The sequence below is a fragment of the Nannospalax galili genome, unplaced genomic scaffold (genome assembly GCF_000622305.1).
Source record: "Nannospalax galili isolate Female #2095 unplaced genomic scaffold, S.galili_v1.0 scaffold1023, whole genome shotgun sequence".
NCBI classification, from domain to species: Eukaryota; Metazoa; Chordata; class Mammalia; order Rodentia; family Spalacidae; genus Nannospalax; species Nannospalax galili.
In genome coordinates, this window is record NW_008349234.1 from 907,062 (window position 1) to 920,574 (window position 13,513).

At 49.1% G+C, this 13,513-nt stretch overlaps 1 protein-coding gene across 1 annotated transcript; it reads right to left on the bottom strand.

The window, feature by feature from the left end:
* Nucleotides 1-557: 557 nt before the first annotated feature.
* LOC103744772 (angiotensin-converting enzyme-like protein Ace3) lies at nucleotides 558-13,113 on the bottom strand. The gene is given in 16 exon segments (XM_008846613.1): nucleotides 558-922; nucleotides 1,352-1,536; nucleotides 5,898-6,020; nucleotides 6,435-6,533; nucleotides 8,586-8,730; nucleotides 8,874-9,098; nucleotides 9,409-9,594; nucleotides 9,639-9,740; nucleotides 9,829-10,020; nucleotides 10,800-10,901; nucleotides 10,904-10,942; nucleotides 11,066-11,153; nucleotides 11,381-11,539; nucleotides 11,925-12,061; nucleotides 12,155-12,243; nucleotides 13,103-13,113. Coding segments are annotated over 16 exon segments (2,247 nt in total).
* Nucleotides 13,114-13,513: the final 400 nt, after the last annotated feature.

The following is a 13,513-nucleotide window of genomic DNA, read 5'->3' on the forward strand; positions in this document are numbered from 1 at the left end:
TGGCCAAACAAAGAGCTTTTGGGGACTGGATTATGCAGCCTGAAAGGGCAGGATGGAGGATCGCCAGAGACACTGTAGGCTGTATACAGAGCACAGTGCTCATAAACTGGGCATGAACAATTCATAAAGGAATGCCCAGGTCTACTGGAGGACAGTTTATAAGGGGACTGAAGAAAGTTCTTTTTCTAGAAATTCCTTAGATCCTGCAGCCCTAACAAGGCTGCGTGGAGAACTCTGGGTGTGACTTGGGTTAAGGGCTGATTTAGAGGGACACAGTGATTTGGGCACTATAATCATTGTTTTTTGAACTGCTGGGGAAAAGGGGCTGGTTTGGAACCCAGGGCACTCATGAAACCACACAAGGTCAGTCACCTGTGCCTGACTCACATGGTTGCAAATACACAATCACAAACCCACATGTGCACACATCTGCCACAGCTGCACCCATTTCCAACTGGCACTATGCCTACAGACTATACCCTCTCTGCCCTCCATCCTCTCTGTCTTGGCTGCTTTCCTCCTGCCCTATCCCTCAGCCTCACCAGTCTCCATGGTGGCTAGTCCAAGCCCCACCATGCAGCTCTCATCCATGGAGGTTTCCTGCTGTGTTGTGTGAGGATCCGAATAATTGGGATGATAGAGCATAGTGTCAGAATGACGCAGAAGCTGAGCAGGATCCACTGCCTTGGGGCCGCCTGGCGGGGCTCCATGGGTATGCCCAGGAAGTAGGTGTAGGGCAGGGTGTTGAGTATCATTCTGTCCTTGTCTAGTGACTGTTTCTCCAAATAATGCAGCCTGCAGCCCATCCACAGGATCACCAGGAACATGACAAAGCTTAGGGTCAGCAGCAGCCATTGTCCAATCTTGGCCTGGTCAGACTCCAGTTCCAAACCCAAGAATGACACTTTGCCTGTGTTTCTTTCTGTGGAAAATAGAAAAGTCTTATGGAGGAAGAAGGCCTGGAGAAGGGGCTGTGGGGTCCCCTGTGGCCAGGGTGGATTTGACTGCCTCTGGTCTTTTCTCTCAGCCTCATGCCACAGGTGAGGGTATTGACCTACAACAAGGGAGCATGAGAAAGAGTAGATGCATGTGGATAGGGTAATATACCTCAGGGAGTCCAGTCTAGGGGCAAGCTGCCTACCCTCTAACCAGATTCCAACCTGGCAGTCTAGCTGGGTGGTGTGCAAGGAAGTGACTGAGCAGGGACTGCATATAGACTGAGGTACTGGCTGAGACTGCCCCAGTCCTGGTACAGATGGGGTCACCCAGCTACACTTCTATGCTGGCTCAAGAAGGGCAGGGTGAGGCCTGGGGCTATACCAAACATGGGGCCAGGGATAGCTTGTCCAACCTTCAAAAGAACAGCTGAAATCTGGCCAGCCCAGGATGTCCCCCTGTTTCACGTTCTCAGTCACCAGCCAGTTCAGCAGCGGCTTGAAGTAGGACAAGAGGGTCTTGGATGATATCTTGGGTTCTCCAGTCATCTCCTTTAGGACTTCTTGCCAGGGTCGGCTTGAACCCAGCTTCAGGACATCCCTGGGGGAGTGGAGCCAGCTGTGAGGCTGTGTGGGAGCATCAGCAGGTGCTGTCAGGACCTCTCAGTACATACAGCTTTTGCCAGCCAGGACTCCAGAGCTCAGAACAGTGGGTGCAATAATTTGTTCAGAAATAAGGCTCATCTGGGTGTGAATCTCAGCTCTGTTCTGTGATACCTTGGATAAATAATTTGTCTGAGCCTCAGTTTCCATCTCCATAAATGCAGAGAACAGTAAGTACAGGGTTGCTACCATGCCGAGAGTCAGTAAATGCCACTGTCAGCATCATTATCCTCAACTCAGACAGGCTGCCAGGCTGAGCCCCAGTTTCTCCTGCTGTACTTGGAGTCCAAAGGCAGCAACAGCCCTTTAGCCCTCCCTGGCCTCACAGGGAAGGCTTAAGAGGGTTCAAGTGCTGTAAGCATGGGCGGTATTCTGTGTACAACCTGCAGTGCTACACAAATGTCAGCTGTCTCAAGGCATGCCCAGGGCTTGGTGGCAGATAGTAGCTCATTGCATTCATGATGGGGGTGCAGGGTGTGACAAAGCCAGAGCTCCAGGCGCCTCACCCTGGCCTCCCCAAACAGCACCACTGAGCAGATGTTGATGCTTTTCAACCTATTGTTCCAGATCAGATGACCAGGAAAGAGGTAGGACACAGAAGCCTAGAGGTCACTGTATGGGGGCCCAGGTTCAAAAAGACCACAAAAATCTCAGGCATATAACCTCTTTCAGCCTTAATTTCCTCATCAGTAAAATGAACCCCTATGAGTTTCTGCCCTTCTTTGTGGCAAGGATTAAAACACATGGTGATGAAGAAATTTCTAACTTGCAAGACTTGTACATGCCACTTAATAAATGACTAGAGCCAAACATGGTAGCACATGTCTATAACACTCACTACTCAGGAGACTTAGCATGGAGGATGTGGGAGAGCTAAAGACCAATAGATATTTGGCAGAAACCATGGGGCACATTCACCTAGCATACTTGAGGCCTTTGGTTTGATCACCAAAACTGCAAGAAGAAAGAAATGAAAGATGAAAGAGAGAGAGAGAGAGACAGAGAGGGAGGGAAGGGGAGACAGAGACAGAGAGGGAGGGAAGGATGGAAGGAGAGAGAGAGAGAGAGAGAGAGAGAGAGAGGAGAGAGAGAGAGAATCACTCGGCAAAAACCTGCTAAGATCCTAGAGAGTGAAGGTGAAGAGTTGTCATCAAGAGTGAAAGAAAAAGGAAAAAAAATGACTCATGACTGATGCAAGAGTTTATCAGATGCTAGATCCTGGGAAAGAGGGAAAACATCTAGCATGTGAAAGACATTTTATTTTTGAGACAGAGTCTCATTATATATTCCAGGCTGGCTTTGAACTCATGATCCTCCTGCCACAGCCTCTTGAGTGCTAATATTATAGAAATATACCACCACACTCAGCTAGGGGAATAGCTTTAAGTACTGAGAATCTGTCTACTTAGAAACAACTCTGAAGACTGTGGGATAGTATATGCTACCTAACCCCAGCTATAAGCCCCTAAAGGAGGAAAAGGAGGCCAGACAGCTGTAGAGCTGGCTGCTGTGCACTGCTCCTAACTCCAAATTGACAACACAATCTACAATCCACAGACAAGGCCAGGTCCATTATGGCTGGGGGACTTTGAGAAACTACATGAGGTCTGCTTTGACTCTCCATTCCCAACAGAATCAGTCCAGATCCAGGCATTTACATGAAGGAGGATAAATCCAAAGTAACAAAAACACATTGTAGATACATTTGGGCAGGAAAGCATCAAAGAAGCTCCTCTTTCTTTTTTGCCCCCATTTCCTCACCCATGAACCTTGGGAAAATGTGAATGAACTTTCTAGACTTTGGTTGCTTCACTTTTAATTAACTACCAATCACCTTTCTCCATGCCTGAATCCATACATATCCCCGGGTCCTGTTTTCGGGGCATTATGACTTGGATCTCTGTCTCCTTAGATTTGGCTATCTCATGAATAAGCTTTCTCTTTTGCAAAATGAATCCTTTCTCCTATTGGGATACTGTGAGGCAAGCAAGGTAGGCCTGCTAACACCTGGTCTCTGCCCCTCCATCTGAAGTCTCTCACCACCTGTCTCTCTCCTGTATTCCACTCTGCTATTTCATCTTCTCCAAAACTCATGACATCCCCTTTCTTAGAAGCCTCTCCTCTGCCCACTGCTCAGAGAATGGTGTCTGAGGTGCTCAACCTGGGATTTCAGGGTCTTCTCAGACCAGGAGTGTGGACAATGAAGCAGAAGGACTGATGACCAATGACACCTGTTTGGGGACCAAGTCAGACACTGAGAGTCCACAAATTGGGTGGCGTAGAGGAAGGAAGTGATATAATGACTGACTTCAAATGTTCCACCAAGCAGGTGTTATAAACAGAGAGTTAAAAGTGAGCTGGTATGAAGAAAACAGATGTTTATTTCTTACATGTCTGGTTTGGGGACAGGGATCCCTCTTTGGTTTCCGGCTTACTAACCCTCTGCATATTCACCAAAGTCCTTTCTTACTGACTTCATTTATTTCATGGTCCATTGCCCCCTACTGGACACAGGGCAGTTGGTCAGCCCTGGTCTAAATAAATGTTGAATGAACATGACAGGCAGCCAGAGCCTAAAGGAAGGTCACAGAGAGAAGAGCCCTGGGTTTATCACCTTAGAAACTCTCAGAAATAGGCAGTCAGGTATAATAAACCCCTGTGTGCAGAGGAGGAAGCACAGATAGACGAGGGAGGTGATCATCATGTCAGGTGCAGTCTCAGAGGAGCGTGCCCTCTTATGTCATCTGGCAAACTGCATGGAATAATCACAAGTATGCTCATTAAGTATGCAAACGAGGGCAGGCAAGGTGGCACATGCCTGTAATCCAAGCACTCTAAGGAGGTTAGGTGTAGGAGGATCTCAGGTTCAAGGCCAGGCTGGGCTACATTGCAAGATGGTCTCAAAAAATAGAAGTAAAATTAAAAAATAAAAAAATAATGTATCCTGGTGTGGTGGTACATGCCTTTAATCCTAGCACTCTTGAGGTAAATGTGGGCAAATCTCTGAGGTTGAAGCCAGCCTGGTCTACAAAATGAGTTTCAGGCCAGCTGGGGCTACAGGGAGATCCTGTCTCAAGAAACAAACAAACAAAAACATAATCAAGGGATACTAAGTTAGGTGGCATTGTTAATCCTCTGGATGGCAGAAACAAAACTCAAAGTGACCTTGAACAATTAGGGAAACAAGTTGAAACCAGTAACAATCAAAGGGATAAAGAGCCAGTCAGTGGGTGGTCTACGTTCCCATAGTTGGACAGCTGGTCTTTGAAACAAAAAACCAGATATAATCTCATCAGGACCTACATCCTTTGAATGAAACAATAATGTGGAGGAAGAGGATATTTTAGAGTCAGTTCTGGGTCAAAGCATGATCTTGCTTCTTTTTTTTTCCAGACAGGGTCTTCTTCATGTAGCCCTGGCTGGCCCAGAGCTCATAGAGATCTGCCTGCCTCTGCTTCTGGAGTGCTGGGATTAAAGGTGCATGCCCAGTCATGACCTACCTTCTTGCTAGATAAATGACAGACCATCAGTTCACCTCTCTAACCTTCAGTTTCATCATTTGTAATGGGTGATAATCAGCCACCATCAAAGTTAAGAACTATCAACATGAAATGTGGAAAAAGAACTTAGAGTCTGGCCTAACAGGAAATGCTTTTCACATTCAGTTCAGGTCTCCTACTCACTCGAAATCTGCTTCAGGGCCAAAAACCAATGCCACTGCAGCAGGTCTGGAAAGGAATGGGCTAAATATCAAATACAAGAAAAAAGACTTGGAGGGTTAAAGTGAACTACAGGCTGACCAGAAGTGTGCCAAAAGGTTGGTATAAGTACAGCCTGGATCCACCAGGGATCTGGGCTGAGTACCTCCTTGAAGAGGCAGGAAAGGCAGAAGGATCTAAGGGTTCCTCAAATGCTGCTGAGGGGACAGTCAGGTGCTTTATAAAGAATGAGTAAGGGGATTCAAGTGGACAGCAAAAGGCTGAGGCAGGATGCCAGCCCTAGCTTCCCATCAGGGACAGTTTGATTTACTGCATATGTGAATGTGTGTGGGCAAAGAGGCAATAGCAGGAGGGGCCAAACAATGTCTCTGGCCACAGCAGTCTACACAAGAGAAAACAGTCTTATGTTAATGTAGGAGAGACTTTGGTGTGGCATGAGGAAGACCTTCTGGCAGAATGTATGCCCAGTGAAGCTGCTCAGGGAGCCAGGGTGACATGGTGAGGAGAGGGAGTCTGAAGCAGGGCTCCCTTCAAGAGAGATGGTGGGAGCTGAGGACAGATGAGGAAGGAAAGCACTCACCCCAGGATCTTTCCTGCCTCCTTAGAGTTATAGATATCACATCGGTGCAGAGGGCTCACATGGCCTGCAGCCCTGCACAGCGTTTTGTGAAACTGGAACTGGAGCACCAGGCTGAGGAAGTACCTAGGTAGAAGAATGAGAGGGCAGGCTGGGGAGTGGAGGCTAGGTGTGAGAAGCTAGGGATTGCTTTGGGCATGTAGTGGCCACGAGCACCCATGCCAGCAATCATGGCTCTGGGCAAATCTCTGTCTTTGGCCAGTCCCAGGTCCTTTAGCCTTTTGAACCAATTCACCTTGCTACCCCCTTTCTTACCTTCCACCAGGGGGCAGCAAGGGTGGCTTAGAATATTCCCACAGTCTCTGCCCTCTACACAAGCCCTAAAGGAAAAGCTCAAAGAATTCCAGGACACAGCTCTCAGCAGGCTGTGGCATCCCATGGGAGGAGATGGTCAAGGGCACAGGTGATCTTTGTACCTTCCTTAGCCCAGTCCCTGTGACTCCCAGAGCCCAGCTCTGACAACAGGGCCCAGACCTTTACCAGATATAGGGCACACTGGCAGGAATGTGGAACTTGGCACCTGGGTCAAAGTCATCTTCTGACCAGGGAACAGGGGGGCACAAGCCCTGGTACTTCAACCTGGTGGGACAGAGACAGGGGCTTGGTCATGGGTCCTGGAATGTTCTCAGAGCCTTTTCTTCTTCAAAGCACTTGTGTGTGTCTAGCCAATCTGGGCCTGGTTTGCAGAGGGCATTTAGTGCATTTTCATTGACTAGACAAGTGAGAACACACAGAATCAGGAATCTAAAAAAGGAGATAATGGTGGTTAATGCTGATTGAGCATATCCCCTGTGCTCTGAGCTGTTGTGTTCCTCACAAGGACTCCACTCAATACCAGCCTGCTCTCTGCAGAGTTGCTGTCAAGGGAATAAGTGAGGTCAGGTCCATCCTAATGATGGGGTCAAACTATAGACCAGTAGACAGGTCATTTCGTCTAGAGAAACAGAAAGATCCCTGTGGTGCAGGATTATTGTTTCCAGTTTGCAGATGAGTTAATCAAGGTTTTAAATATTCTTTTGTTTTTCATTTTATGTATATTGAGTATATTGCCCACATGCCTGCAAGTACCTGTGGAGGTCAGAAGAGGGCGTCAGATCCCCTGGAACTGGAGTTATAGACAGTTGTTTAGCTGCCATTGTGGGTGCTGGGAACTGAATCCGGGTTCTCTGCAAGAGCAGTCAGTGCTCTTAACAGCTGGCCTATCTCTCCAGCCCCATCAAGGTTTTAGTGTCAGGGAACTGGCTGTAGAGTACAGAACTAGCCATTGGCATAGTCCAGTCACCTGGAGCTCTGGTTTAGCCCCTCTGAGCTGTGTGATTGTGGGAGACCCTGGAGCTGATGGTCTCTGAGCCTTTATATGAAATAAGGGTGAAATGACCTATCTTTAGGACGGGACACTTATGGGAAGGCTCACTGCTATGTTGTTGGTTACTGGCACCTGTGAACTATTCCCTGAAGTTGACAGAGTACTGGAGGTTCTTTTTCTAAAGGTTCTTGTTTGCCACCCAAAGGATGGTGACCCTCACTCTGCCCCTGGGTTCTATTGGCTGGTTGATGGTGGGCATGGATGGCAGAGGGGGAATGAGCCCCTGTGGGTGCCTTGAGGGCTGGTATGGCCATCCTTAGAGGACACAGATCAAGACTCTGCTGACCCCACAGTAAGAGCAACTACTGAATCCAGGGAGTGGGAAGACCAAGGGAAGAGCAATCAGCTCTGCCAGGCACTGGAGTGCAGTGTGACTTTGGGCTGGTTATGTGGCCACTGCTACTACTGCAAGGTAAGCATGTCGAGCTGGAGCATCCCACAGGGTGGTTGCAAAGTTATACAGCTGTGTGTAGGCGATCCAAAATGTCTAGTAGCCTTGAAATGGTTGGTCTGACACCTGGTGGATGTGGAGAAGCCCGGTTATAGGCATTTATTATACAATCAAGTGACCTGCTGGACTGCTGAAGTCTTCTGTAGTTTGGGGATGCTAAACCTCTGGCAGGCATGCGTGTGTTGCGGCAGTGACCTGCCTCTTCCATGGGGACTCCTCTCAGCAGGAAAAGTGCTCAGTACTCTACTGTCCTTTCTCCTGGCCTCAGAATGGAGTGAGACAGGCACCCAGGGTCTGCTTGTTGGTTTCTGTTATGTTCTGGGTTTTTGTTCGATTTTTTGGTTTGATTTTTGCACAGAGTTTCATGTAGTCCAGGTTGGTCTCCAATGTACTATATACAAGCCCCTGAGCTCCGAGCCATACCCACAAGGCCCTATTCTCTCCCCATGCCTTCTGAACCTCCTGCCTCCACCTCCCAAAAGGCTAGGATTACAGGTATGTGCCACCATGCCCAGTTACTGTTCTGTCCTGGGAGAAGCCCAGTTGAAATCATTGTGTGAGATTCCCAGCCACTCCAGGAGCAGACAGAGCCATTGCGAGGGTCCTTATTTCACAGATGAAGCCTAGGCAAGTTAAGAGACCTGTTTACTGCTGGTGCCAGATTCAAAATGAGGCCTCATGGCTGCCCACAATGGCTCTATGCATTACAGCATGTATGCTTTTGTCTGGAGATGGTAAACAACCCACACTGCTTGGATTCTCCAGGCTCCCAGAACACCACCATTGCACACTTGCTGGGCAGCCACCTCCCCACCTGAGGTTCCACCATTCCTGGTTGTAGATGTTCTTTGGAATAGTGCCATCAAAGACCTTCCAGCGAAACACATCTATCATGTAGCTGAAGGGGATGAAGACACTCTTGTCCAAGGCAATGCCCAACAGGAAGTTGATCTCCTCCTCTGGAAATGGGGTCAGGACACTCAGAGTCAGCCTTGGTTATCCCTTCGGCCATGCCCTGAGAGCTTTAGTGTCCTCCCCCTTCCCCTGCCCCAGCCCTAGCTGTAGCCCCAGGCTCAGGTTGCCCTTCTGTTGTCCCCATCACCTGCATCCTGGTGCTGTTGGCTGACCAGGCCTTTGCTGAGCAGGTACTTGTGGGAAGCAGCTGAGAGGGTGATCATGGACCCCACAGCCTCTTCAAAGGCTGGGCTGGCACCTTCATGGAAGATTATAGAGAGGTTCTGGTACTGCAAGAAGTACTGGATATGGCCTATCTGGTAGAAGATGGAGAGCAGGTCTTCTATGGTATATTTGGTGCACTTCTTTACCCCAGAGTTAAAAGGGTAGGGGTCAAGGAGCATGGGGATGCCCTGGGGTTACACAGCTGCTTCTTTCAAACTTTGTTAAGAGATTGGGGCTGTGACGCTGGTGGCCAGAAGGGCCTTGGCAGTTGTCTTTTCCTATTCCAGACCCTGTATCCACCCAGTGACCATTGCTCTCACACCCACTTCCTCTTCCCATGGATCTCATCCCCTTCCTCTGCTCTCCCTTGTCCATTCCTTGCCTACATAATCAGAGGGGAAACAGAAAAGGGATGAGGGGTATGGTGTTAGCTGAAAGTCATGCTGGCTGTGGACACCTGACGTCACTGTCTTTGTAGAACTTCCAGGCTGAGGCATGGCACTCTACTTGCCGCCCATCAGCTGGCCTCTCCAACATTGATTTTATCCAGAAATCATGGGGGGCAGGCAACAGCTCCAAGGAGGTAAAAATATGTCAGCTTCTTGAAACTGTGGGGAATAAAGAGATACATGGCTCTGTTTTCCCTGTTTGGGGATTGTGGGGTAGGGGACATCTGAAGGCCCAACACTGACCTGGCCCTTCATGATCTTTGTGATGTCCTCAGGGGGCTTTTCAGGGTAGGGCAGAACCAGATCTAGGATGTTATCCAAGGACTGAGCCCACATATTCCCTAGAAAGGCAATGCAGGGCCTAAGAGAAGGCAAGAGCAACCTCTTCCCTGACTGAGTGCCTACCTCTACCACTAGTTTGGCCCTTACCCAGGAGGTGGGCAGGGATGGGCCCTCGCAGGTCAATGACTTCAGGTCCATAGTATTGGTGCAGTGAGCGGCGCACGTAGGCATGCAGGTTCAAGTACAATGGCTGTAACTCCTCATAGAGCTGTTCCAGGTCTTGCTCCAGGGTGTCAGATTCATACTTGGAATGCCACAAAGCCCCCAGGTTGTCATACCCTAAAACAAGAGAGGGGATTTATCAGGTGCTCACCATGTCACCCTGCAGCCTTGGCCTGGCAGGGAGGAGACCAAGATACTTTCTAAGCAAAGTTCCACCACCCTGATCCTGAAGGGTTTCCACCTGTAAAATGTGAATCCTAACTCCCAGGGCATTGGCCATGTTGGATCACATCAGAGGTGGAACGCACTGAGTGAAGCCTACAGCATGAACTCCTGGCCAGCCCTTGCAGCCCTGTCCTCTTCCCTTGCCAAATCCTGAACCCCAAGTTTCCTATAGGCCTGTGGTCATTATGGACTTCTTTCTCATCTTGTAAAACCACTGATTCCCTCCCTCTGTGGTACAAAGCCTCTATACAGGTTGCTCTCTTACTTCCTGCTCACCTGTCTCTTGCTTGACTTTCAGACATGGTTAAATATCAGAGAGGTCTGCCTTCACCATTTATCTGAAGCCCTTCACTTCTCTGCCAACTCCAGCAGCCCCTTCCTCCACGCATCATACCAAGTGCTATTAGAAGTGCATGTGCACTTATCTATGGTCATCTCCCAATAGGACTGCAAGCCCATGGGCAGGCCTCTGTCTTTTTACCTATAGAGCCTCAGAACCTTCCCAGCACCCAGCACCCAGTGGAGGCTCTGTCTATATTTGCAGGGCCCAGCTGAAAGGCTCATACCCCCGCCTCACCCCTTTGTTCTGTTATTGCTTAGGCCCTCTGTAGATTCAGCTTTCATCCTTTCCTTGGCATTGCACCAAGACATGTCGTGTCCAGCCTGCTCACCATTATATTGTGCAGCTTTGTTGCTTAGCTGCACATAGTACTCAAAGACAGGGTGGATCTGGCGACCCACGGCATCCCTCCAGCCCTGCCAGGCCCACAGCACTCCTTCTGGTCCCTGGAGGTGGCCATGATTTCTTCGAGGTCTGTGCCTGGAATAGGAGCCACATGGGATCCCATGCCCACCTACCTCTGCCCTCATCCATCCTAGGTCCCCTTCCTCCAATAAGGAACACAACTGAGGTCAGGGGCAGAGTTTGGGTGCCCACCAGGCTCCAAGGGCAAGCAGGGGCCCTCATCCAGGCACATCTCAGACGTACTGTATGTTGTCTCCATGTAGGTCAGAAGCTTGTTGTACTGGGGGGCAGGTGTCACCCAGGGCAGGTCCGAGCCCTCAGGCCTACTCCCAGTGCTAACCCCACTAGCCAGGAGGGGTGGGCCTGGCTGAAGCACACCCCCTCCTCCTCTAAAGAAAGTTCTACCCCACCAACCCCTCTCCTGCTTGACACTCTGGTTTTCCCCATCTGACCTAACCCACCCTCCCCTGGGGTGGGGGAGTGTGTGCCTGGGGCTCTGTCTATCACCTTCCGGAGCTCCTTGGTGGGCAAGGCTGACTTGTCTATGCTCTGCTGCTTACTCAGCATGCGCTTCACTTCCGGGTCCTGGAATTGGTCTATCTTAAACAGGCAGGCCCAGGTGCCGAAGTACACCATGAACTGGGACCACGCCACCTCTTTCTGTAGCTGGAAAGAAGGTCACTATATTGGTTATGGCAGGTTGAGGGATGATGTAAGGGTCCCATGTTGAACTCCAAGGCAACAGCCATCCCCCCACCGACTCCAAAAGACTACTTTAAGAGTCCAGAATAATTGAAGATTTGCAAGGAGAGGAAGCCCAAGTCCCTCAAATCAAGGTCAGATTTGCAAGGAGAAAAAGCAAGAGATTCTTATGTAGAGAATGTTTGAGGCCACTGAGAAGTCTGGAGCATGCAGTTCACTTTGACATGTGTTTTGGAGCATCTGTCTTTCCACAATCTTTGGACACAGGGCAGTAAGTGTGGTCCCCAATCCCCATGACCCCTTAAAAGAGCAAGGGGAGGAGGGACCAAGGGGGGAAGTGGTACCACACCATCCCCTCTCAATTTAGCTTGGTGGTGTTAGTGACATAGTTCCAAGTGGCTTCCATGAACTGGTTCAGCACAACCTAGGTTGTTTGCTCATAAAACTGCAGGAATATCTTTGCCTGAGTTTCATTGTAGAATTCATCTGAAGGGAAGCAGATCATGTGGGCTTGGGAGAGGGGCTGCCCCTTCCCAGTTTCCTTATCTGGTCCTGTGCGCCTTCAGATCCCAGCCGTACCTAAGCTTGGCTCTCCCACAGTCCTGAGCCATGACAAGAGCTGTGCATAATAGAGGAGGACAAGTAGGGAAGGTCCAGGGAAAGTCTGTCTTGTTCACATGACCAAGAGAACAGCAGAGTCGAGAGAGGCTATGGGTCAATCATGAGCCAGCTCCATATTTGTGACATCAGGAGCCAAAGGGTCTACCATGGAATGTTAGACCTGGAAAGCCTGCCCATCCACCTCTTGTACTACTGTCTCCATTTTGCAGGTGAGGAAACCTCTTAGATCCAGAAGAATCCAACCATATGACCTGATGCACATGAGTAGTAGCTAATGGTAGAGCTAAGAGGAAAACTGGACTTTCAGGGAGGAACTTACTCTATTCCATTTGGTCACTTTTCCCTGGGTTGGGGCAACCTTTGACCTTTGGCCAGGAACTGGTGAGATCTCTTCCTTTACGGGCTGGGATCACCCAAGTGGGTAGGATGAGGAACAGATGGAGACATGGATTCATGGGTAGATGAGTGGATGGAAATTACAGTTTTTGGTTTTCCAACTCTGGAAGCCTAGTTGTCTCCATAGGCTCACATTTGGTGCCTTTTTCTCTCAGGGGACGTGAGATCATTCCCAGGTCTCCCTTTCTCTCCCTCTCATATTTGCTTCTTCAGGAGTGTGCCATCAGGGACACACATGCGGTGAGGGCTCTTTAGGGTGTGGAGAGGTATGGCTGGCACCTTCTATTCGGTGTGCATTTCTATGAGTACCCAAGACTGGTTTCCATACCAACCATGGGACTCTGCTCCTTGCTAGCTCTTGGTAACTCCCAAGGACTCTGACACATACAGTCTAGGAGACCAACCCATTTTTCCATTTTTAGGATTTCTCCTTCAGACTCACTTTCCTCTATTTGCTGACTCCTATGACTCTATGTCCCCTTTAGTCACCCTCAGCCCAGGGCCACCTACCCCTTTTTCATGTACTGACACCATGATCATTGAAACTGACCAAATAACCTCCAAAATATAATTCACTGTTACCAAAATATATTTTGTTTTTTTATTTTTATCTTTTTGAGACAGCGTCTCCCCGTAGCCCTAGCTGGCCTGGAACTCCCTATGTAGACCAAGCTGGCCTCGAACTCAGAAAGATCTGCCTGCCTCTGCCTCCCAAGTGCTGGGGTTTAAGTGTATGCCACCATGCTTGGCTCAAAATATATTTAAAATCCAAGGAAAGGTGATTAGGTTGATTGAGTTTACAGGGAAGCCCCTTTTTGGTTCAAGCATAGATATGTTTGATAAAACAGGATTTTGAGCATCAGGCATGGTGGTGCATTGCAAAACCTTGCCTAAAATATATATGTATGTATATATATATAT